This window comes from Eriocheir sinensis, chromosome 44 (assembly GCF_024679095.1).
Source record: "Eriocheir sinensis breed Jianghai 21 chromosome 44, ASM2467909v1, whole genome shotgun sequence".
Lineage (NCBI taxonomy): Eukaryota > Metazoa > Arthropoda > Malacostraca > Decapoda > Varunidae > Eriocheir > Eriocheir sinensis.
In genome coordinates this window covers 8592079-8618351 of record NC_066552.1, presented here as the reverse complement: position 1 = coordinate 8618351, position 26273 = coordinate 8592079, and the positions used below count along the sequence as shown (strand labels likewise).

The 26273-nt window shown below is 40.5% G+C and overlaps 1 protein-coding gene across 1 annotated transcript in view; it reads left to right on the top strand.

Moving 5' to 3' along the window:
- LOC126980411 (rap guanine nucleotide exchange factor 4-like) overlaps window positions 1–26273 on the top strand; it is a 160029-nt gene that overhangs the window by 41865 nt on the left and 91891 nt on the right. Inside the window, exon 3 of the mRNA XM_050830328.1 lies at window positions 16138–16281. Within this exon, the coding sequence (XP_050686285.1) occupies window positions 16138–16281 (144 nt within the window). The remainder of the gene's footprint in view (window positions 1–16137; window positions 16282–26273) is intronic.

Below are 26273 nucleotides of genomic sequence, written 5' to 3'. Positions count from 1 at the left end.
AAATGAGGAGCAAGAAAAAAGAAGGAAGAGGACGAGGAGGAAGAGGAGGAGGAGGAGGTGGAGGAAGTGGAGGCGGAAGCGGAGGATGAGCAGGAGGAGGAGGAGGAGGAGGTGGAGGAAGAGAACACTGTCACATTAATATCTGTCTTGCTTTCCTCTTCCTTCCCTCATCTCACATTCTGTCTCTTGTTTGAAGGCGGAATAAAGCAAACAATATCCTTCTCCTTTACTTTTAGCAATTTCACACGTTACAGCCATTTAATCTCTCTCTCTCTCTCTCTCTCTCTCTCTCTCTCTCTCTCTCTCTCTCTCTCTCTCTCTCTCTCCACCCACGTCCCCTAGCTCAGCAGGTGTATTCCCTTACCTGTGTGCTGGCGGGGCTGACTCACCTTAATTAATAAGTCAACACCTGGAAGAAATTGGAGAGGAAGTCTCTGAGAAAAATAAAATGTAGAAAGTAATCTTTATAAAAATACGTAACTTTATTTTTTTTCCCGGTGATGATCTCTCCTGGAAATTATTTTAGCTCGTATCTAAGTATTTTTTCCCTCTGGCTCCATACCGGCTTTTTTTTAATTAATCTTATCCTTTTGATCTCTATAAAAAGGTAATTTTTTTAAAAAAAACTCAAGTATACGGTAGCCAGGTAAACGAAGGGGCATACTTTTGTTTACTTTTCCCGTTCTCTCTGTTTGCTGATCCCGTTTTCTTTCTTTAGACGGTAACTCAAGTAGAACCCCTTATCACTTTTTTCTCAATCCTTCCTCTCATCCGCTCCGCCTCTATAGTACACATGAGCGGCGCTGGGGTCTGTTCGAATCGCTTTTCCAGTGGATCAGAGAGGCTTTAAAGGAGATGGTTTGGGCACGAACTCCCTCCCAGCCGCCCTCTCCCTGGTACCCTCCCTCTCCCTTCCTTCCTCTCTCCCTTCTCTGTCCAGCCCACTTCACTTCCTCTCTCTTTTTCCCTCTCACAGACCTGACTAAGCAACACTATCCCTTCCCCTTCTCCTCCTCCTCCTCTTCCCTTTTTATTATTTACCCTTCTCTCCCTCTCCCTCCCTTCGCTGTCTAGCCCATTTCACTTCCTCTCTCTTTTTCCCCTCACTGACCCGACACAGCAGCACTATCCCCTCCCCCCTTCTCCTCCTCCTCTTCTTTATTATTTACCCTCCTCTCTCCTCTCTCTCACTGACCCGACACAGCAGCACTATCCTCCCCTCTACTTCATCCCTTTTTCTCTCTCTCTCTCTCTCTCTCTCTCTCTCTCTCTCTCTCCGGTAATGTCCTCAGTACGCTTTGCATCCTCGTCGGTGGTTTGCTAATATCAGGCCCGTAATCCCTCTTGAATGCGGCTTTCCTCTCAGATCTCCGAGCGTAAGTAGAGTCCATCCCCTCGCTGCCTGCCGTTCGTGCACCGCGTATGAAGGGAATGCTTAATTAGAGTGTGGGAGTGTGTGGGGGGGTGGCGGGGGGAGGGGGGGGGGAGATTGAGTAGTTCCGTGTGCTCTTGATAGTTTTGATTTCGTTTTCAGTACTGTGTTTCATTGTTTCGAGTTTTAGGTTACAGTACTTTGTTTATGGTTTCATGGTTTCGAGGTTTAGGATCGAGTACTATTTAATGGTTTCGAGGTTTAGGTTCGAGTACTATTTAATGGTTTCGAGGTTTAGGTTCGAGTACTATTTAATGGTTTCGAGGTTTAGGTTCGAGTACTATTTAATGGTTTCGAGGTTTGGGTTCGAGTACTATTTAATGGTTTCGAGGTTTAGGTTCGAGTACTATTTAATGGTTTCGAGGTTTAGGTTCATGGGGGATGTTTTTTGTTTGTTTCCCGTTTTTTTAAAAGTGTCAATTTAATAAACAGCAAAAACAAAAATGGGAAAGAATAAACGCTTCTCATCAATTGACCTCTCTTTTGACCTCTCTTTCTTTTTTTTTTTTTCGGGCTTCGTGGTGCAGTAGTTAGCACCTCGGCTCTAAATGAGAGAGCCAGGTTCGATTCAGTTCGGAGGGAAAAAATTCGGGCGGCTTTTCCGATACCCTACGCCCCTGTCCACCCAGCACTGAATGGGTACCAGGTATTAATCGGGGGTTGTGTTCCGTTTCCTGGGATCTGTTCCCTTCTATAATTCCTTCCCCTTCTGTCTCTCTCCGGCATATGACCACAGATATTGCGCCGACTAAACCAAACTTTCCATGTTTCTATTTTCTTTACATGAGGAGATCCTACCGGGCTTTTTTGTTGTTTTTGTTTTTGTCCTTGTGCTGCTTCCTCTACTGTGATAGAAAAAAAAAAACAATATATGATAAGGATTAGCACAATAAAAATCACGTTCAGGTTTTATGCGAGTTCTGGTGAGTTGTTTAATGGATAACATGGGACGGAATAGAGGAAGGGACGAGGGGAGAAGGGAAAGAGAGGGGGGGGAGGGTCTACAAGCAGCTTAATTAATAAAGAGTATAGGATTATCGCAAAATTAGTGCTGAAAAAAAGATTAAATGATGGGTTTATGAGAGCTTTTGCGGATTAATTACCGGATTATGTTGATGGTTATGAAAATGGAACTAGAAAAGGGGAGAGGGAGAAAGGGAAACAAAAAGATGAATAAGAGAAAAAGGAACGACGAGAGAGGGAGAAAGAACAATAAATAACTCAGATTGAAGGAGACGACACAATAAAAGACGAGAGAATGAAACGAGTGAAGGAGGAAAGAGAAGAAAACAAAGAAAATAAAAGAAAAGACTGAGACTGGAGAGGAAGAGAAAAAGACTAAAGAATAAAGTAGAGAAAGGGATAGAGAGAGAAAGAAAAGGACTGAAATAGGAGCGGGAGAGAAGGAGAAAAGAAAAAAAAAACAAGAGAAATGAGAGAAGGGAGAGGGAGAAGGAAAAGACTAAAGAATAAATTAGAGAGAGGAACGAAGAGAAAGGGATAGAGAGAGAAAGAAAAGGACTGAAATAGGAAAAGGAGAGAAGGAGAAACGAAAAAAAGCAAGAGAAACGAGAGAAGGGAGAGGGAGAAAGAAAAGAATACAAACTACACAAGGTAAATGACGGAGATAGAGAGGAATAGAAGACATTGGTAAACAGGAGAATGAAGGGAACGAAGTAAAGAAAGGGAGGGAGAAAGAAAGAAGAAAGAGAAAAAGGAGGAATGATAAAGAAGAGGAAAATATAGAGGAGGAAAGAAAAACAAGTAAGGAGAGAAGTGGGAAAGAGGAAAGAGAATGTAAGAGCAACGAGGAAAAAACAAAAAGGAAAGAGAAGGAAGGAGAAAGAGGAGATAAGAAGAGAAGAGAAAGGAGAGAAAGAAGGGGAGGAAAACAATGTAAGGAGAGAGGAAGAAAATTTATGGAACGTTAAATGAAATTGCTTTCGTTTTTACTATATAGATGAGAGAGAGAGAGAGAGAGAGAGAGAGAGAGAGAGAGAGAGAGAGAGAGAGAGAGAGAGAGAGAGAGAGAGAGAGAGAGAGAGAGAGAGAGAGAACAACAACGAGAGGGACCTGATGTGAGAATTCCAGCTGACTGAGACACTAAATGAGTATTGTCGGAGGAGGAGGAGGAGGAGGAGGAGGAAGAGGAGGAAGAGGAGGAAGAGGAGGAGGAGATGGAGGAGGAGGAGGAGTTTCAACATTACGCAGGAGAGGAAAGGAGGAAGAGGCAACAAAGGGAAAGGAGGTGGAGGAGGAGAGGGAGGGGGAGGAAGAGGAGGAGGAAGAGGAAGAGAAGGAGGACGGGACAGAGGAAGGAGCTGAAATATTAACTGAGAGGAGAGGAGGAGGAGAGGATGGCGTAAGAGGAGACAATGTTTGTGAGGAAGTGGAGATGAAGATGAGAGGAGATGATCGAGAGGAGGAGGAGGAGGAGGAGGAGGAGGAAGAGTAAACACTAGACGAAATCATGAATGCATTGGTGTGATAGGGAGGAGAGGGGAGAGGTGACGACACCCCCCCCCCCACACACCCACCCACTACCCCCCCCACACACAACCTTTCCCCCCTACCCCCCGGCCCCCCCCCCACACACACAGGTAAATAGATCAATCAAGCTCAGGTGAACGCGAGGAAGGTGTTATGCTATCCTGGAATTGGAGAAACACCTGTTGACGTTACCTGAAGTCCCCCCCTCCCCCCTCACCCGCCCCCCTTGCTCACCTGTTGCGTCTGCCTACCTGGGGAATAACGCTCAGACGAGGAAGCGAATATCGTGACTCTGATCATGGTGGGAAAATGTTTATGTTGGCACGAGGAAAATAGTTGGCCGGGCTATTTTGAAGTGTTAATAAAGGGGAGCAACACACAAACAGGAAGTGAGTATTGGAGTGCGTCTGATGGCGAAGTGTTTGTGTGTGTTGTCGTGAAGCGGCATGTTGTTCGGTCTTGTTCTGAAAGGTGTGTCAGGAAAGGTTAGGCTGGTAAATCGGGTTGCTCTGAATATCGTGGGTGAAACACGATCAGAAGGAAAGATAGAAAGAATGAATAAATAGAAAAATAAATAAGGAAAAGAGAAGAAGAAAGAAAGGAAGAAAGAAAAATAGAAAATAAATAGAAAATAAAGAAAGGAATAAATAGATAAATAAGGAAAAGAGAAATAAAAGAAAGGGAAAGGAAGAAAGAAAACAGAGAAAATAAATAGAAAAAAAGGAAGAATGAAAGAAAGGAAAGAATATTGTTTTTATTTTGAAGTTAAGTATCAAAATATATATATGGGTGGGAAGGAGGATGCTGATGAATAGTGCAATGAATCAGTCAGGGAATTATTACTGATATTGCAGAGGGAAAGAAAGGCGTTTTAATGGAGCAAAAATAGATGTGAGGGTGAATGATTGGTGTGAAGGGTAGTTTCTTTAAATACGAAATTGTAATCGGAAGCAAAGAAAGAAAAGAGCACTTGTAGCAAAGGGACAGATATAAAAACGTTAATGAATAATAGATCATGAATGCGTGTTGTTGGAGGAAGATCACTTAAATTTTCGAGCAGATAAGCCATGAGATAAAAAAAGTGGCTCAAAGGAGTTAAAGAGGAATATTAAAATGCAAGGATAAAGAAACTTCGACCAAAACGGAGACAAAGACACACGAAAGATAAAAAAAAAAAATAGCGAAGCGGAAAGAAATTTAAGAGAAATGTCAAAATGGAAAAAAAAAATAGAAAAGAAAGATTAAAACGAATAAGAAAGTGAATCGAGACAGCGACTCATGAAAGAAAACAAACAAACAAACAAACAAATAAACAAATTCTACATGTCACGAAAATCCGCAAAACGAATCTTCAAATCCGTCCCTTCTTTCTATTTATTTCATTAGGCAAAACTCCTCTCTCCTTGCACAATTTCTATTCACTCCGTTATTATTGTTTCAGAGCCACAAACAAACAAACAAAACAACAGGGAAATAACAGCAATGCCATCTCCTTCACGTCCCCTCACCCTTCCCTTACCCTCCCCTCGCTCTTCCCTTACCTTCCTCCCCCTCTCCCTCCCCTCCCCTTTGTCTTCCCTTACCATTCTCCTTACCGTTATTCTCCCCCCCCTCCCCCCCATCGTCCTCTGCTTATCTTCCCCTCACGTGAGCCTTCATTTACCTTCCCCTCGCCCTCCTCTTATCCTCCCCTCGTCCTCCCTTTTCCTGCCCTCCTTCGCCTTCCTTCCCCTCGTCCCTTCTGACCCTCTTGAAATGAGTCTGTCGGTTTTGCTCTTCCCTTTAACTCCTGACGAAGGCAAAAGATAAAACCAGAAAGGGGAAAATGAACTAGGGCGAGGAAAAGGTGAGAGAGAGAGAGAGAGAGAGAGAGAGAGAGAGAGAGAGAGAGAGAGAGAGAGAGAGAGAGAGAGAGAGAGAGAGAGAGAGAGAGAGAGAGAGAGAGAGAGAGAGAGAGAGAGAGAGAGAGAGAGAGAATTACTGGGTTACCTTAATCACTTTGCAGGTAGATAGGAACACGAATTCAGATGTCAATATAATTTGGCGTCGTGTGGCGATAAGCAGAAAAAAAGAGAAACTGCTAATTATGTGTGTGTGTGTGTGTGTGTGTGTGTGTGTGTGTGGTGATGAAGGTGGTGGTGATGAAGGAGGAAACGAGTCGAGTCTGCAAACACACCTCTACTAGTATTTCCCTCCATCTATCACTATTTCCTCCTCCTCCTCCTCCTCCTCCTCATTATCATCATCATCATCATCATTCTCTTCCTCGTCACTTGGCTAAACAAAACACACACAATTTACTCCTAAAATATGAGTGTTTATTTTTATTTTTGTGTCGTAATAGATGTTAAATGTTATGTAATTATTCAGGTTATGTATTCATGTGTTTTGGAATGGTTTTGCGTCCTTCCTAACTACTACTACTACTACTACTACCACTACTACTACTACTACTTCTGCTACTACTACCACCACACCTATTACTACGAGTGGTGGAGAAGGAAAATATATGAATGCAAGAACACACTAGCAAGGGAACAAAAATCAGTGGAAAAAAGTGAAGGAAAAATTGCCTCCGTGAATGCATTTAGCGAGATCGATGGAATTTGATGTTCTTTTTGATGTTCACTTCCCGATAATAACTTTGTGAATTTGTTCCTGGAGGTTTGGTGCCAGTTTTTGCGTGCATTTTTCGGTGTTCGTTTATTGTCGTGGGAAATTGTTCGTTCTGTTTGGTGTGGAGTATTTTTTGAAGGGATGGGGAAGAGAGAGAAGTGATGTGAGTGTGCACAGAGAAGGAAAGTTTAGCGCTACAATGTTTAGGGGCGAAGAGGAAAGAGAAGTGGTTTGATTTAGTGCATGAAGAGAGTAAAGTTTAAAGCTATCATTTACGTGAGCGAGGAAGAGAGAGAGAGGAGAAGAGAAGTGGTTTAAGTGTATGAAGAGAGTAAAGTTTAAAGTTAGCATTTACGTGAGGAAGAGAGAGAGAGAGAGAGAAGAGACGTGTTTTAAGTGTGTGAAGATAATAAAGTTTAAAGCTATCATACACGTGGGTGATAAAGAGAAAGAGAGAAGATTGGTTAAGTGTTTGAAGATAATACAGTTTAAAGTATCAGTTACATGGTTGAGAGAGAGAGAGAGAGAGAGAGAGAGAGAGAGAGAGAGAGAGAGAGAGAGAGAGAGAGAGAGAGAGAGAGAGAGAGAGAGAGGAATGATCTAAGAGTGTAAATAGAAAAACAAAATCTAAGTGTACCTTTTCCAGGGATGAAGAAGAGATATAGGAGTGAGTTGTTGAAGTGAAAGAGAAGATTAGCATATGGCTATCATTTTCTAGAGATGAAGACGGAAGAGAAGTGCTTAAAGTGGAGGAAAAGAAGTGTTTAAGGCTGTCATTTCCGTGGGTGAGCAAGAGAGAGAGAGAGAGATGAGTGATGAAGTGAGTGAAGAAAAGTAAAGTTTGAGGATACAGTTTCCAGGGATGAAGAAGCGAGAGAGATAAGTGTTTTAAGTGGAAGAGAAGAAAAGTTTAAGGGCTATCATTTCCAGGGGTGAAGAAGAGAGGGAAGTGCTTTAAGTGGAGGAGAAGAAAAGTTTGAAGAAGAAGAAGAAGAAGAACAGAGAATTTGTTTAAGTGGAGGAGAAGAAAACTTTAACGCTATAATTTCCAAGGACGAAGAAGAAAGATAAGTGCTTTAAGTGGGGGAGAAGAAAAGTTCGAGAAACATGTTCGCGTCTGTGGAATTGTTGATGTCTGTTTTGCATATTTATTGCCCGAGCCGCGAGCTGAGGTGCCTCGTGGCCGCCTGCTGCTTGTTTATCCCCGGGTGCATCATTTACAACCGCTCAAAAAAAAGTGCAAATAAACTCCAAAGGGCGACGGTATAAAATAGAACGAAACTGTGGAAAGATAAAACACGAAAACTACTTACATGTTACTTAATTTTCATCATCCTTCGACTTTGCAACCGCTCAGAGAAAGAGTTCCAATATGCTCCTATAAAAGATGAAGGAGAAATAAACGGAAGCTGTGGAAAGACATAACGCGATAATTACGTTCTTGTTACTTAATTTTCATCTTCCTCCGAATTTGCAGGTGCTCAGAAAAGTGGAAATAATCTCCTATGAACCACGGAATAGAAATTAACTAAAACTATGAAAAGATTTGCGAAAATTATGTTCTTGTTACTTAATTTTCATCTTCCTCCGAATTTGCAACCGCTCAGAAAAGTGGAAATAATCTCCCATGAACCACGGAATAGAAATTAACTAAAACTATGGAAAGATATACGAAAATTATGCTCTTGCTACTTAATTTTCATCTTCCTCCGAATTTGCAACCGCTCAGAAAAGTAGAAATAAGCTCCCATGAACCACGGAATAGAAATGAACGAAAACTATGGAAAGATATACGAAAATTATGTTCTTGTTACTTAATTTTCATCTTCCTCCGAAATTGCAACCGCTCAGAAAAGTAGAAAAAAGCTCCCATGAACCACAGAATAAAAATTAACGAAAACTGTCGATAGATAGACCCCGAAACTTATGGACACGTAATTTGATATTCCTCCTCCTCTTCCGTCTGTCGCTCCCCCTCGCCACAACCCACTCCTACTCGAACAGGGGCTTACGTAAATCTTTTGAATAATGGAAATGAGGGAAAATTGTGGAAGGGATTTAAGCTGGTAACCATGTCCATGTTGCTATTATATTTCCGCCTTTTATTCCCCTGGTTGTTCCCCTTCAGTTTGGAACCGTCCGACAAAGTGTATAATGTGAAATCCTTGAGTTATGAGAATGAACGAAGAGTGGGGAAAGGATTCAAGATGGTAACCGTGTATTTTTGTTTTCATGCTATTAATATTTTTTTTCCGGTTGTTGTTTTTCATTTCTCCCATTTGCAACCATTAGAAAAAAGTTGCAAATGTAGAATAAAGTCTTGGAATTATGATAAAATGAATGAAAAGTGTGGAAGAGATTTAAGCTAGTAACCTTTTTTTTTATGCTCTTATTCTTTTGCCTTTTTCCTGTTGTTCTTCATCCTCACTACACTCCATTTGGAACCACTAAAAAAAAAAAAAAAGATGCATATGTATATCTTTTGAGTTTTGAAAAATGAACGAAAATTGTAGAGGGAACTGTGTAAATGTTAGAATATATCTATGCCATTTTCGGTTGTTCTTTTCACTTCATCCCATTTGGAGCCCCTCAAAAAATGTGTATATGTTCACCTTTGAATTATAAAAAAGGAGTGAAAACTGTGGAGGCCCTAAAGCTGATATCTGTTTACATGTTATTAGATTTACACCTTTTACCGGGTGTTGTTTCCCTTCACTACACTAATAAAAGGGGCAGAAGTAAACCTTTGAAATATGTAAAGAAGCGAAAATTGTGAAGTGACCCAAAGCCGAAATCTGTGTACATGTTATTAGATTTACCTCTTTTTCCGGGTGTTGTTTCCCTTCACTGTTTACTAAAAAAAAGGGCGCATAAGTAAACCTCTGAAATATAAAAAGGAGCAAGAATTGTGAAGTTATCTAAACCCAAAATCTCTGTTTATGTTATTACACTTTTCGCCTCTTTCCTGGTATTGTTTTCCCTCACTACACCGGAACCGCTCAAACAAGTGCATCTAACCTCCCGTGAACGATGAAAAAGAGAGGCGAGCGAAAACTGTGGGTAATATATAAGCCGGGAACCGTGTAGGCATCATATCTTCGTCTTTTTTCCAAGTACCAACAAGCGGCCGTCATTTTAAAGGAGAGGTCGTTCAGCGTTTCAGCTTCCGGACTCATCATGTTTAAAGCTGAGAGGAGACTTGCGTTGGCTTTACCTTCGCCGGGGTAAAACTCAGGATTAGGTTAAGAATAGGAACACATTACCAAGAGGAAACTACACTATGCTGATATTTGACTAGCCTTACTTTTTTTTATCTATATTTTCTTGTGTGTTTTGGGATATTTGTTGCTCTACCTTTATATGATCTTCTAAAATCAGGATTAGGTTAACAATAGGAACACATTACCAAGAGGAAACTACATTATGCTGATATTTGACTTGCCTTACTTTTTTTTTTTATCTTTGTTTTCTTGTGTGTTTTGGATATTTGCTGCTCTACCTTTATATGATCTTCTAAAATCAGGATTAGGTTAACAATAGGAACACATTACCAAGAGGAAACTACATTATGCTGATATTTGACTAGCCTTACTTTTTTTTTCTTTTTTTTCTTGTGTGTTTTGGGATATTTGTTGCTCTACCTTTATATGATCTTCTAAAATCAGGATTAGGTTAAAAATAGGAACACATTACCAAGAGGAAACTACATTATGTTGATATTTAACTAGTCTTACTTTTTTTTCTTTATTTCCTTGTGTGTTTTGGGATATTTATTGCCCTACCTCTGTGTGCCTCCACTTCCATGATCTTCTAAAATCAGGATTAGGTCAATAATAGGAACACATTAGCAAGAGGAAACTACATTATGCTGATATTTAATTAGTCTTACTTTTATTTTTTTTTTTATCTTTGTTTACTGGTGTGTTTTGGGATCTTTGTTGCTCTACCTCTGTGTCCCTCCACTTCTATGATCTGTATTGCCTCGTCCTCTTTCTCCTCTCATCGCTTCCATTTTCATTTTCTATTTCTCGGCGTTTCACTTGTTTGGGGACTGGTGGACAGGTAGCTTATAATGTCCGCACTCCTCCCTCTCTACCTGATTCCTCTCTTATAATAATAATAATAATAATAATAATAATAATAATAATAATAATAATAATAATAATAATAATAATAATAATAATAATAATAATAATAATAATAATAATCAGTTGGGGAGGGAAAGAAGGATCATCATGAATGCATTTAGTGGGATTGACGGAATTTAGTGTTCTTTTTTATGTTTATTTTCCGGTGATAACTTTGTGAATTTGTATCTGAAGGTTTTTGCTATTTTTTTTTTGTGTGTGTGTTTTGTTTTTCTTATTCAAGTGTTCTTCTTTTTAAACTTCAACACAGACATAGAAAGGTGGCGTGATTCACTCCCCACAGAACATCAGTTAACTACAGATTCAACCTTTTGAAGTATTCCATATTCAAATTATTTATATTTTCGAATTTTCCCGTTTTCAATTATTAAAGTTAGACGTATTCACCAACAGGACACATTTATTTTTTCCCTGTTTTCAATCATTAAAGTTAAATCATTCACACGCAAAAACTATACCTCTCTTTTAAGTGCATGTAAAACTCAGAACTTCCATCATTCAGTAATCATGAAAAAAAGAAATGGAGGGGTGCATGTCAAGTTTGAATTAGAGGTACAACTTTTAATTCCGCTTTCTTTGTCGAGGGTTTAAATTATGCAACTCAAAGTGACAACACAATCTAATCTTTTCTTTTCATTTCCCGTTTTCTCTCCGTTTTCTCCCCGTTTTCTCTTTCTGTTTTCATGGCAAGCTTGAATTATATATACAGCGTTTATAATTTTCATTAGTTTAGGGTTTAAATTATTCAGTTCAAAGTAACAACGCATTCTAATATTTACTCCCTTTACTCTTCGTTTTCTCTTCGTTTTCTCTCCTTTTTTTAATTATATAAACAACTTTAATCATTTTCCTTAGTTTGGGGTTAAATTATGCAGCTCGACGTAACAACACATTTTAATTTTTTTTTTTTCCTGTTTCGATTTTCTCTCCGTTTTCTTTTCGTTTTCACTTCTTTCCATTTTCATGTCATCTTTGAATTAGATCCTCTCTCTCCCTCTCTTCCTTGGTCCGGAGGGTTGAATTTGCAGCTCAGAGTAACAACACATTTTAATCTTTTTTCTCCTCTTTGCAGTTTCTCTCCATTTTCTCTTCGTTTTCACTTCTTTCCATTTTCATGTCAACTTTGAATTAGATCCTCTCCCTCCCTCTCTTCCTTGGTCCGGAGGGTTGAATTTGCAGCTCAGAGTAACAACAAATTTTAATATTTTTTCTTTGTGTTTTCTCTCCAGTCGGTTCACTTTGAGACGAAATTCTGGCGACGACTTGTGTTTAAAAGTTAGCTGCGTTATTCACGAGTTAAAGAAGAGACTACCGGCGAGGAGGAGGAGGAGGAGGAGGAAGAAAAGGATGAGGGAGGATGAGGAGGAGAAGGACGAGTAGAAGGACAAAGACAAGGGGAAGGAAAAAATTGGAGAAGGTAAAAGAAAAAAAACAATAATGTTGAAGAATAGGAGGAGTAAGAGAACAAGGAGAAGGACACGAGAAGCAAAAATAAAGAAGTGAAAGTAGAAGAGAGGAGGAGAGGGCGAAGGAGGAGGAGAAGGAAGATATGCAATAGAAGAATAAGGGAATGGAGACACAAAGAAAAAAAATAGAATAAAAAGAACAAAGAAATGCACGAAGACGAGGAGTAGGAGAGGCAGGAAGAGGAGAAAAATAAAAAAAAGAATAAGGAGAGGAAGGAGGAGGAGGAGGAGAAGGAAATGAGGACCAATAAATCAAGAATTGAGAAAAGAAGGGATAAAGAGATGGAGATAAAGAAAAGAGGAAAAGAACGAGGAAGAGGAGGGGGAGGAAGAGGGTACACTATGGAGATGAAGTGAAGACAAGAGAGAGAGAGAGAGAGAGAGAGAGAGAGAGAGAGAGAGAGAGAGAGAGAGAGAGAGGTATAAAAGAAACAGTGTAGAGAAACGGATAAAAACAATAACAACAACAACAGGCAGGAGTAATGGACATGAAGGGAGGAAGAGGGTGCAGTATGAAGATGTGAAAAAAAAACACAAACGAAAAAAATACAAAATAATAAAAAACAAAGTAGAGAGAAAAATACACCAACAGGCAGAAGTAATGGACATGAATTTAGAGAGTTTGGAGGCGTCCATTAGCGTGATTGGCCGCACCCACACCGCCCATAAAGCTCCATCAGGCGGCAACCCACAACCCTCGGCGGGCCTCTGAACGGGAAGGAATGGGAGGGAAATATTGTACACGGAAGGGAAAAAAAATTTGGGTGCGGAAAAAACGTCTGGAAAAATAAACTTAATCTACGTCTTTATTAGGGAACGAGGAGGAGGAGGAGGAAGAGGAGAAGGAGGAGGAGGAGGAGGAGGAAGGTAGAAAAATATTGCTTTGTTCCTGTTTTTTGTCCTTAAGTTAATTTCTTTTTCTTTCGTTTATTTTTTCGTTTTTTCACTGAATTTTTGGTGTGTGTGTAACTTTCCAGAGAGAGAGAGAGAGAGAGAGAGAGAGAGAGAGAGAGAGAGAGACCGTCATTTAGCTAAGGGGTAACTGAGGCAAACTTTAGTGAACCTCAGAGGAATGTTCGCTAATGTGTCCCCTCACTCCTCTTACTCTTCCTCGTCCTCTTGCTCTCTTGCTAACTTTACTTTCATCATCTTTACTCTCATCTTTACTTTACCTTTTGACCTTCCCCCCTTCTCTTCCTTTTCCTCTTCCTCTTTCTTACTAACTTCTGTCATCTTCCTCACTTTTGCCTCTTCCATCCTTGCTTCTAACCTTTCCCACCCCCAAACTCTTCTTCCTCCTCCTCCTCATTCTCCTCCTCCTCCTCCTCCTCCTCCTCCTCCTCATTCATTCCCTCTTCCTTTTCCTCGTCTTATTCGCCTTCATCTCCTTTCTTCCTTCTCTTCTTCCCTTCTTTCTTGCCTGTTTCCTTCTCTTCTTTCTTCCCCCCTTTCGTGCTTCTCTCTCTCCTTGCTGCAACCTTTCCTTTTTTTTTTTGTCTTTACTCCTGTTACTTATATTTTCCACCAGTTCCCTGCCTTCCTCCTCCTCCTCCTCCTCCTCCTCCTCCTCCCTAATTTTCCTTTTGTTTTATTTTCTCAGAGTTAAGGGTTGCCAATTTCTTACGGATATCATAGTGTTTAGGGGTCGACTACCTCCATTTTCTCTCTCTCTCTCTCTCTCTCTTGTTTTATTTTATTTTCGCCGTTTTTTTTGTTCATGTTTTTAGTTTTTGTGATTTTTTTCTTGCTTTTTCTTTGTTTTTGTGTTATTGTTTTATATATTTTTGACAGAGGCTGTGTGAGAGGCTGTGTAATATTTTGAAGTGTACGATATTTTAAAGTGTACGATATTTTGAAGTGTACGATATTTTGAAGTATACGATATTTTAAAGTATACGATATTCTGTTTGGAAAATGGTGAAATACAATGAATAAACACCCACCCACACACACACACACACACACACACACACACACACACACATTCACGCACACAAAACCCAACTATTCCTGTATTTGAATTTGAGGCCACAGAACTTTGGTGAAAATAAAGTGAATTGCCGAATTGCTGTTAAAGAACAAAAACGAGGCCATTTTTTAACCTCGCGCGTTCGTTTTGAAGTAAAAAAAAAGGTTCTCGCAAAAGAGGAAAAAAAGTGTATCATGTGTATTTTTGTGGTTTCATCAGTATATAACATAATGATAATAGTAGTAGTAGTGGTGGTAGTAGTAGTAGTAGTAGTAGTAATAGTAGTAGTAGTAGTAGTAGTAATAGTAGTAGTAGTAGTAGTAGTTGTAATGGTAGTAGCAGTAGTTGTAATAGCAGTGGTAGTAGTGGTAGTAGTAGTGGTAGCAGTAGTAGTTGTAATAGTAATGGTGGTAGTAGTAATAATAGTAGTAGTAGTAGTAGTAGTAGGTCATAATATTTATATAATTATTATCATCATCATCATCATCATAGTAGTAATATTAGTAGTAGCATTAATAGTAGTATATATCACCCTCTATCAGAATACAAATTTTACACAAACCTTTCAGAAACGTCCCTTTAAAACACTATTTCTAGAGTTTCTTCCAGCCTTCAAACATGAAAATCCTCCATCCTAAACCCTGCATCCTACATCCTGCTTACCCGCTCCGACAGTATGCTTATTCCTGCCTTGGTTCCAGCTCTCCACCGTGCCTCCAGGGGCCGAGGGGGGAGGGCAAGGGGAAGGCGGGATCGTGCTGAGGGAAAGGGGCGGCAGAGAGGGAAGGGGATGCACGGGATAAGGGAAAGGGAAGGAATGGTAATAGAAGTGAGGGGAGCTTGTGAAGGGAAGGTGTGCTGGTTTAACGGGAGGTAAGGGGAGTCAGGATGCTTAGATTGGAGAACAAGGGGAAAAGAGGAGGAAGAGGGGAAAGATGGAAGACGATGGGAGAAGAGGAGTATGAGACGAAAAGAAGAGGACGAGGGGAAAGATGGGAAAGAGAGGAACAGCAGGAAAACAACCAAGAGAGAGAGAGAGAGAGAGAGAGAGAGAGAGAGAGAGAGAGAGAGAGAGAGAGAGAGCAACTTTTTTTTTTTCCTACGTTCTCATTACTCTCCTTCAGGGCAGCATGAGGAGGTAATTTTTGATGCTCTGATTAAAATTTGTTTCTCTCTCTCTCTCTCTCTCTCTCTCTCTCTCTCTCTCTCTCTCTCTCTCTCTCTCTCTTTTATCACCTCTTGCCTCTAAACCTCTACCATCTTTCTCCCATACCTGGCTTACCTGTCCCAGCCTCTGTATCACCTGGCGGCCCCGCGACACCTCAGCAATCACCTCATCCCAGACTTTTTCTTACCTAACAACAACTTTCCCTTTACTTCGTTTTACCTTCCCATATTTCTATTTATCTTTACTATGCATTGGTACTTTCTTATGCTTTTTGGTTATTTGTTCTTTTTTGTTTTGTTTTCTTTTATCTCTTGCCTTTGTCTTGTTTCTCGTCAATGTGTGTTTTGGTATGTCTTCCTTCACACAGTTCTCTTTATCTTTCTTTTCGTCCTTCTCTTCTTCCTGTCTTTCTTCTCCATGCACTTCACTTCCTTACCAGCTTCCTCTTCCTCTTTACTGATGGTGTGTCTGTTCCAACTTAGTCTCGTGTATTTTTTTTATATTTACTTGAGAACACTTGTACTACTCTGATTCTCTCACTCTTGTTTCCGCTCCGCTCTACATTTCCATTTCCTCTGCATCAGCTTTCTCATACAATTTCCGCCACAATTTCCTACATTTCTGCAACATACTTTTTTTCCTACAATATCCGTTGCAATTTCCCGAACATTAGTCTTTTTCCTTGCCATTACCGCTACAGTTTCAACTACAAAAGCTTTCTAATACAATATCCGCTAAAATTTCCTGTTTCCGCTAAATCATCTTTCTCCAACTTCTTAATTCTCCCAAGAAGTCACCAACCATCAACACCTTCACCCCAATAACCTCTTCTCCTCCTTCTTCTCCAGGGCGGGGCGGTGGGCCAGATGACCGCCGGGGCGAGTTTTGGGGAGTCTGTGATCACGGACTCCCCGCGCCGCTCCACCGTTGTCACGCGGGAGAACTGCGAGCTGCTGAGGGTGGAGCAAAGGGACTTCAGGCACATCTGGAAGGTAAGGGAGAGCCTCTGTTCACCTGTTGTAGATCGCTCAGCCCACACCCTAATGTTGCTATTGTCAGACGCTTCCGCCTCTCACATATACTATTTCTAAAGGCCAGCAAAGAGATAATCGGATTCTCATGAACGTTTTTTGGGAGTTCATGGTACAGAAGAAGGGTCAGACTACCACCAGGGTCATACAACTACCCCTGGAAATGCCCACAGCTCCTACGAAAATCTTGTCAATTATGTGTTCTAGGGCGCCGAAATGTTTAAGAATATCAACATCTAGTCCTCTTCTTCATTTTCTTCTTGTTCCCAGTAATATTTAGTTCACGGTAAGTCACGTTTAAAAGAATGGTGGACAGTATCTTTTTTCGGCTGTATTGCCTGACGTTCTACCTTTTCTCGCGTGGATTGACTTGTAATATCGAGAACAAGGTAAGTTACGTTGAAAAAAATGGACTATTTTTTTTGTTACCTGAGTTTCCACCTTTCCTCACCTGGCTTACTGGCTTACCTGCACTGCCTGGCCACCTGCTCTCACCTAGACAGTGGAAGCCCAAAACTCATAATTGCACGTCCCCTCCACTCACACACTTCATTGCTCTTCTGGGTCAGGGAGGGGACACTTCGTTGCAGCGGTGAGGGTCAGAGGAAGGGGAAGAGAGAGGGAAGTGTAGCGTTGTGATGGTGGAAAGGAGGGAAGAATGATGGTAGGGAGGAGTGGAATGGAAAAGAGAAGAGAGGAAGAAGGGAGTCGGAATTAGAAAGAAGTAATAAGTGAGACAAAAACATAATAGAAAGTGGTGAAGTTAGAAGAAAAGAGAAGGAGAGGAAGGATAGGAGGTATAAATAAAAAAAAGAGAAAACGTAAGTGCCGTAGTGAACGTAGTAAAAAGAAAAGGGAGAGAGGAAGACGAAGAAAAAAAGTGGAGGAAGAAGTAAAAAAGAAAAAGGAAAGAAAAGAGATACGACAGAAGTAAAGAAGAAAGGAGAGGAGATGAAGAATTGGAATAATAAAAAGAGGAAAGCGGTACTAAAATAGAGATCAAAGAAAGAGAAAGAAAAAAAAGAGCAGTGAAATATTAAAAAAAAAAACTACGAATTAAAATAAAATCGTTTCCCTTAAAATCAACTTTCGCGTCACCCTGCTAAGGTCATTGCCATCAAACGCTCCTTATCTTCAGGCCACGCTCATCTTCCTTCCTCTTGATCTTGTTAAAAATGTGCAGGGAGAGGAAAAGCGGCTCCCGAGGGCTGTGCGGTGAGGTGGGGAAGGCAAACAGTGTCCCGGGTCAGGTAATACACTGGTGAAAGAAAATGGGAAATGGGTTGTGAACTCGGGCGTCGCTTCAACCTCTCCCTTGCCTTTGAGAGATTTGCCACGTCTCTTGCCACGCCCCCGCCTCCTCTTCTTCCTCTTCCTCTTCGTTTTCTTCTTGTTTTCTTGCCTTTGATATATTTGTCACCTCTTGTCTCTGTGCCCCAGCCTCCTCTTCGTCCTCTTTTTCTTGTTGTTTCTTCCTTTTCTTTTCCATATCTTCATCCTCCTTTTCTGTCCTTTTTCACCACCTCTTATTTTTTGCTCTTTCTTTCTCTATATATGTCTTTGTCTCGTCTTTTTAGTTCTTCTCCTCTTCGTCTTTTTTTCTTGTTCTTCTTTTTTCTCTCTGTTTCTGCATTTTCGTTTTCTTAGTCATTCTCTTTTCCGTCTTGCTCCTATTCCACATTGTTTTTTTTTTCTCTTTCTCATCTTCTCTTTCCTCCATATCCTTGACCATTTACTTCTCATCTTCCTTCTCATTTATAGTATCCTTCTCTTTTATATCCTTGCTTTCCTTTTCTTCTACCACTTCTCCATATTAAGTCCTCTTCCTCTTTTTCCACTCGTCCTACCACTCGTTATTTCCACTTATCATTCACGCAGTCACATCTTACCTCGGGCCCTTCCTTCCACGTCAATGAAAAGGTGATTACTTAGTCCCGACAATATTAAGACCCAATCACTCTCTCTACGTCCTCTCGTCTGAGTGACTTGTATTTATGCGCCTTAATACTTGTCCCTACGGAGCCAACCGCATACTGAACGGCCTGTAAGCTATTGGTTTGTACTCTCGTGTGTGTAGACCCAATCACTTTCTCCACGTACTGTCGTCTGAGTGAGTTGTATTTCTGCGCACTAATACTCATCCCTATGGTGTTCTTAAGAGCCAACCGCTTACTGGACGTCCTTTTGGTTGGTACTTTCGTGTTGAAGACCCAATCGCTTTCTCTACGTCTTGTCGTCTGTGTGGCTGGTATTTATACGCACAAATACTCGTCCCTACGGTGTTCTTAAGAGCCCACCGCTTACTGAATGTCCTGTGAGCTATTGGTTGGTACTTCCGTGTGTCAATAATTTGTGTCCCGCTAATGGTCTGCCCGCACTTCCACCACACACAGCGGAAAAGTCCCTCCCATTAATCGCATTACGTCCAGTCTTTTTACATCTGCGGGCACAACCAATTCATGCACAGTATTTACCTACGAACACACGCTGCGCTAATCCCTCACACGTGTCCGGCAACATTAAGTAGTTCCGTGTAATGTGTTTGATGTCTGTTTGGTCTTGTTGATGATTTTGTTATCTTCATTTTTTTTTATCATTTGTTTATTTTGTTTTTTTCTTATTTGTGTTTTCGTATTTTAAGTAATTCTGTGTAATGCGTACGATGCGAGTTTTTATTTGTTTATGTTCTCGTTATTTTTTCCGTGTTTCATAATTTTGTGCCTGAATTCCTGTCCTCTCTCTTCTTCCTCCATCCAATCTTCGCTCTCTTATCTTTTCTCCCTATCCTGCCTTCAACTTCCCCTCCTCCGTTTAACATGTGCATCCATATATTTTGGTTTGTTATTATTGACTTCCCTATGTCTATATGGTTCTAGATGTGCGTATGGGTCAAAGTGTACATAGTTATCTTGCGTATGGTGTCTTTGTAATACACGTCATCGTCATCATCAGCATTATCATCATCATTACCAGTTTGAAGCTTTATTAAAAACACTCATAGCGTGTTTTGTGGTCATGTACTTAGAAGACAGATCCTCCACTTCTTCTTTCTCCTCTTTCTCTTCCTCCTCTTTTTCCTCCTCTCAGAATAATTAGCTTTACAATAAAACGCAAAACGTGGACTGAAAACTGAGCCGCGTGACAGGATCAAGGGCTCTGAAAGCGGACACCTCTTCACCCTGTGTTGTGTGGGTTGCTGTTGCTGTTTGTTGTTGTTGTTGTTGTTGTTGTTGTATTGTTGTTGAATGGCGCCACGAACCACCATCTCCTTATGTGCAATAACTCTAAGTCACCAGGAAATAGCGTACCATGAACAAATAATAGTGAACAAGCCTGAGATGGGGATAAAGAGAGGAGGTTGTGGCCAGGTAAATAGTTAGGTAGGTAGATAATTTGATAATATAAATGAAGGACAGATGGACATATATACAGTATAAGTACGTAGATACACTAATAGACAGATACATGGGTAAGAATATAGATAGGTAGTTTGGTAGGTAGATAGGGAGGTAGATAGATTAATACAGTCGATATCTTATGTTACATTGATACATACATAGGTAGATATAGATAAGTCCGTAGGTATGTAAGTAGGAAGGTAGTTAGGTAGGTAGGTAGTTAGATAGATAAGCAGGTAGTTAGGATATAGGTGAACTGGTATATTGTTTAGTTTAATAATACGTGAAGGAGACTGCTAGATAGAAAACTGCCTAAAACTTGAGAATACCTAAGGAATCGCTAAAGTGGCAGAGACCAGAGAAAACGAGACAAATTTATGGGAGACCAAGGCAATATAACGTGTCGAGGGGAAACTGGTTGACTTGGTTTTATCATCTCTTAAAACGGAAACTGCTATACGTTATCTTGGGTGTAGACGTAGTGTTGATAGAGACAGTTATTTAGATAAGGACATAAGCTGTTTTCTGGTGAGGTTTTCCGTCCACGTGACTTGGTGATTTGATAAGAGGAAGGAAATTAAAACTAAAAACAAAACAAAAACAAGGATAAGTACTAATGCTGTCCATGTTCTCCCTATAAAACCCCCTGAAAATAATGGTGTACGTCAATTAAAATGCGTGTTCGATATAACCTGTTTGAATCTGGAGTGTGTGTGTGTGTGTGTGTGTGTGTGTGTGTGTGTGTGTGTGCCGTTCGACTGTCTTCAAGGATTAGCCTCAGATCGTTTGTCACTGCCACATTGAGGTCACTTTAGGCCGCTTGTGTTTGAGAGAGAGCCTTCGTGTATTAATAGACTCACACATTGTTGCGAGTTTATGCCTGTGCTTTCTTGGGTGTAACTATTTATACGTAGGCGCAGCGACAGGACAAGCCAAGCAGGGAATTGTCTTGGGTCCAGCGATTTGAGGATGGGGAAAGTGCCTCTAAAAATGAATTACTGTAGTCTGCGGTGATGAAATATATGCAAGAGTCTCATTAAAACCTGAAACTATGATGCAGAATGCGGAACTTGATAAGACAAGGAATTTATCTATGGCCCAGCGATGTGAGGGTGGGAATCGTGCCTTTAACATGAATTACAGTGGTCCAAGGAAGTGACAGATCGGCAGGAGTCTCACTGAAGCCAACGACGGAGATGAAGGATGTTGAAATTAGCGGTGACTTTGAACTGACTTTGAGAGACGGTGAACAAAAGACGCCATCCATGTTGTGTTTGGGTTGGGATGAATTAGATTATGTTTGTTGTGATATGTTTGTTATGTTTGTTTGTTTTGTTTCTCTATGCTTATGGTTTGTTTATGTTTACGCTTTGTATATGTTGTGTTATGTTTAAGTTTTAGTTTTGTTTCTTTTTGTTATGTTTGTTGTTATAGGGATAGTCATATTTATAGTGTTTTAATTTATGTTAGTTATATTTGTTTCAGCGTGGGAGTGTTGTTTGTTAGTTTGTTTGTTTACTATGGCATCCAGAATCCTTAAAACCCCCGTTGTTCATACATTGCGGTGGGAATGAAAATTTAAACTCGTGCTTTATGCATACGGTCAATCAGAAATAGATATTGCATTTAGCAACTATAGAATATATTTGTATTACGGAAAATCAATCAGTCTTTGTTCGTTTGCATTTTTGTCTGTCAGTCCGCTAGTCAGTCAGTCAGCCAGTCACTCAGGCAGTCAGTTAGTCAGTTTGTGCTTGTATTTGTCTGTCTGTCTAGTGTCTGTCTGATTCTCTCTCTCTCTCTCTCTCTCTCTCTCTCTCTCTCTCTCTCTCTCTCTCTCTCTCTCTCTCTCTCTCTCCTGTTTCCCGTCGCCAGGTGGGAAGGAAGCCCCGCACAGATTAATGAGGACAGGTGTAGCTGGCTCGCCGTTGTCACCTGAAAATCTAATTAACGCCGCCCCAGTAAACAACTTATTTTCAATTTTGCTTCTTTTAATTTTTACATTTTCATATTTTTCAACTACAAGTGGGGCCTTTGATGCTTTCTAAGGCCCGCCCACGAACATAGAGGAAGACTTATGAAAGAAGAAGAGGAGGAGGAGGATGAAAATAAAAAGGAAAATAAAAAATAAAACGAAGAGAAGGAAAATAAAAAGAAGAAGCAGAAGAGGAAGAGATAAAGAGAGAGGAGCTGGAGGAACAGGAGGAAGAGGATAAGGAGAAAAAATAGAATAAATGAAAAAATAAAAATAATGAAAAAAGAAGGAAAAGAAAAGAAGAAAATGAAGAAAAAGTGAATGAGGGATAGGAGGAGGAGGAGAAGGAGGAAGAGGAAAAGCAGGAGTTGGAGAAAAGGAAATAAATAAAAAAGAGCATAAAAAAGTGAAAAAGAATGAAAAGAAAAGAAGAAGAAGAAAACAGAGAAAGAGGGGTAGGAGGAGGAGGAGGGGAAGGAGGCAGAGGAAAAGCAGGAGTTGGAGAAAAGGAAATAAATAAAAAAGCGAGCATAAAAAAGTGAAAAAGAATGAAAAGAAAAGAAGAAGAAGAAGAAGAAGAAAACAGAGAAAGAGGGGTAGGAGGAGGAGGAGGGGAAGGAGGAAGAGGAAAAGCAGGAGTTGGAGAAAAGGAAATAAATAAAAAAGCGAGCATAAAAAAGTGAGAGGAGGATAAAAGAAGCAAATGAGAAGGAAAAAAAGGAAGAAGGGGAAACATTCTATTCAAAGTCTCTCATCATGACTGTAATTAATCCCTTGAAAATCAATCTGATCAACCCATCGAGCTAATATTAATCCCGTTTCAGAGCCTATTGACCCTCCCTTCTCCACGCCCAACCTTTATAAGCGAAACAAATTGACGAGAGAGTATGCAAACAGTCTCTCTCTCTCTCTCTCTCTCTCTCTCTCTCTCTCTCTCTCTCTCTCTCTCTCTCTCTCTCTCTCTCTCTCTCTCTCTCTCTCTCTCTCTCTCTCTCTCTCTCTTTCTTTAACTCTTCTCTTCTCTTCTTTTCTCTTCCCTTTCATCTCTTTTCATCTCTTTTCATCTCTTCTCTTCTCTTCTCTTCTCATCTCTTCTCTTCTCTTCTCATCTCTTCTCTTCTCTTCTCTTCTCTCTCTTCTCTCTCTCTCTCTCTCTCTCTCTCTCTCTCTCTCTCTCTCTCCTCCTCCTCCTCCTCTTCTTCCTCCTGCTTCCTCCTCCTCCCCCTCCTCCTCCTCCTCGTTCTCTTTTTCTTCGTCAACCTTCTCCTCTTTCTCCTCCTCCTATTGTTACTGGTACTGTTGTTTTGCTTTTATTATTTCCTATTATTTTTCATTTGAGGGTTTTTACTTCTCCTGTTCTTCCCTCTCCTCTTGTTCTTCTTGTTCTTGCTCTTCTTGTCCTCGTTTTTATCCTCCCTTCTATTCGCTCTCCTCTTCCTCCTCCTCCTCCTGTTCTACCTCCTCGTCCTACCCCTCCTCCTCCTCCTCGTTCTCTTTTCCTTCTTCAACCTTCTCCTTTTTCTCCTCTTCCTATTGCTACTGGTACTGTTGTTTCGCTTTTTTTATTTCCTATTATTTTTCGTTTCAGGGTTTTTACTTCTCCTGTTCTTCCCTCTCCTCTTGTTCTTGTTCTTCTTGTTCTAGTTCTTCTTGTTCTTGTTTTTATCCTCCATTTCATCCGCTCTTCTCTTCCTCCTCTCCCTTCTCCTGTTCTACCTCCTCCTCGTTCTCGTGCGGGGAGACATGATACAAATCTTTAAATACCTGAACAAGCTCAGCAATGTTGATCACTCCAAACTCTTCACGCCACAAACAAACCCGAGGACAAGAAACAACGGAAAAACACTTCAAGCAAAGCGATGCAATACCGACATCGGCAGGAGTTATTTCTCGAATAGAGTTGTTCGCCACTGGAACAACCTTCCTGCAGAAGTGTTTAGCGCAGAGACAATCAACTCCTTCAAGAAACGCATTGATCGCCACTTTGTTGCAACGGGAGTGAACTGAACGTATCCAAGAGTAGGTACACAAGTGCTTTAACCCTTCCCTGCAAGCCACTCCTGTAGCTAACGGATTGATTAAATCACTGAAAACAGGCAGCCTAGTAATGAGCCAACAGGCTTTCTGCTGCCTGCTAGTCCATGTTTCCATGTTTCCTCCACCTCCTCCTCCTCGTACAGGTAAAAATACACCTGTCCTATCGAAAGGTCCTCTTGGTGCACTAAAGGTGAGCTGCATGGGTGTGATATAGATGGGGAGAGATAGAACGAAATGATGGATGGAAATATAATCGTTTGTGAAGGGCGATGAGAATGGAGAGGTCAAAATGAAAACGGGCAGGTGAAAATGAAAATTGACATGAGGGAAAAAAATGGGAGTGGGAAGGAAATGAAAATAGAAAAATAGATCAAGGAGTGGGAGAAAGGAAAATAGATGAAAATGGAAAAAAAAGAGGAGAAGAGGAGATCGACAGAACGAGAATAATGAAAAAAAAAGAAAATAATAGATACGTTCAGACTAGAATAATCGATCATATAAAAAATAAAACCGATATGTAGAAAATTGCGAAGGGAAAATAAATAAAAAATGAAACTACAATACGGGGAAAAGAAATAAACAGGACAAGAATAACATGAAAAAGGATCAAAATAGAATAATCGATCGTAATAAAAAAATAAAATAAAATGTAGAAAATTGGAAAAGGTAAATAAAAATGGAAAAAAATAGATAAAGTGGCAGACAGGACAAAAATAACGAGAAAACAAAAATTGATTCGTTCAAACTGGAATATTGGATAAAAAAAAAACATGTATAAAATTGGGATACGAAAATAGATAAACCCCCCCAAAAAATAGACGACAAAAAGGGATAAACAAAGTCAAGAATAACAGGAAGGAAAGTTAAAAAAAATATGAATTCGTTTAAAACTGCGATAATGGACCTCGCAAAAAAAAAAGCAAAAACGAAATATATGAAACAGAAAAAACATACAAACAAACAATAGAAAAAATAAACATTAAAGGAACAAATGAACACACACACACACACACACACACACACACACACACACACACACACACACACAGAATAAGGGCGGGGGTGCAATATGGTTGAGTCATGACCTGAAGGGCTTATCCTTATCACGCTATACACTCCACAATGAACGGCGTGGGGAGGAGGGGGGGAAGAGGGGGTCGTTCCTGGAAGATTGAAGGGGGGTGGGGGGGACAGAGGGCGTGGTGGTGACGAGGCATAGGAAGAGGAGGAGGAGGAGGAGGATTGATGATGTGGTAGGAATAGAGATTAGGTATGACGGAAAAAGTAGAATGTGTAGGGGCAGGTAGGAATGAAGGTAAATGAGGAAGGATGGGAAGGAAGGATATAAGGAAGAGCAGGAGATAGGAAGGGAAAGAAAGTTAAGGTTCGAGTCAGGGAAGAGTTGACAAAGGAAAGGAGAAGGTAGGAGAGAAAGGGAGGAGTTAAGGAAGAAGAGGAGATTGAAGGAAAGAGAAAAGAAGGTAGGGAGGCAGTTAAGGACTTGGGAAAGGAGAGGAGGAGGAGGTAGGAAGGAAGGGAAAGGAGGTAGGAGAGCAAGGAAAAAAGTAGGCAGGGGAAAAGAAATAGCAGGTAGGAAGGGAAAGAGAGGTGGTGAAGAAAGAAATGAGGTTAGAGGGGACAGATGTGGGTAGGAAGGGAGGGAAAAAAATGAAAGAATGAGGGGAAAGATTGAGATAAAAAAAATGGAGTAGGAAGGGAGAAGTATAGAGAGGGCAGAGGAAAACAAGTAGAGAATGAATGGAAAGGAGAAATGGGGATAGAATGAGAGGGAAAAAAAAGAAAGGTTGAGGGGAAAGATTGAGATAAAAAAAATGGAGTAGGAAGGGAGAAGTATAGAGAGAGCAGAGGAAAACAAGTAGAGAATGAATGGAAATGAGAAATGGGGATATAATGAGAGGGAAAAAAAAGAAAGGTTGAGGGGAAAGATTGAGGTAATAAAAGAATGGAGTAGGAAGTGAGAAGTAGAGAGCGGGAATAGGAAAACAAGTAGAGAATTAATGGAAAGGAGAAATGAGGATAGGATGGGAGGGAAAAAATGAAAGATTGAGGTAAAAAAATAGAGTAGGAAGGGAGAAGTATAGAGGGAAGAATAAAACAAGTAGAGAAAGGATGAATGGAGCAAAGAGGGAGGAAGGGAGATTAAGATAAAGAGAGAGGGGGTTAGGGAGGAAGGTAGATAAGGGGGCACTTTAGCGTATTAAACTATCCAGTCACCTGCCGAGGCCGCCACGTGAGGCTGTGTCCCTGCTCACCTGTCCGCCCTTAGCACAGGTGAGGCCAAGGAGTACATTCACCTGAGACGATATTCAAAGGTGAGCAGAAGTTAAAAAAATACAGGAACTTCATTTTTATATATTCTTGCTTTCGTTGATATATTTTTAAGGTCGTGTTCTTCAGTCATTTGGTCTCTTATTATTATTTTATTTTATTTTTTATTTTTGATTGACTAGAGTCTGAGGTGATGATACGAACGCAAGGAAAATATGTGAGAAGGGAAGGAAAATGAAAATAAAAAAAGGAAG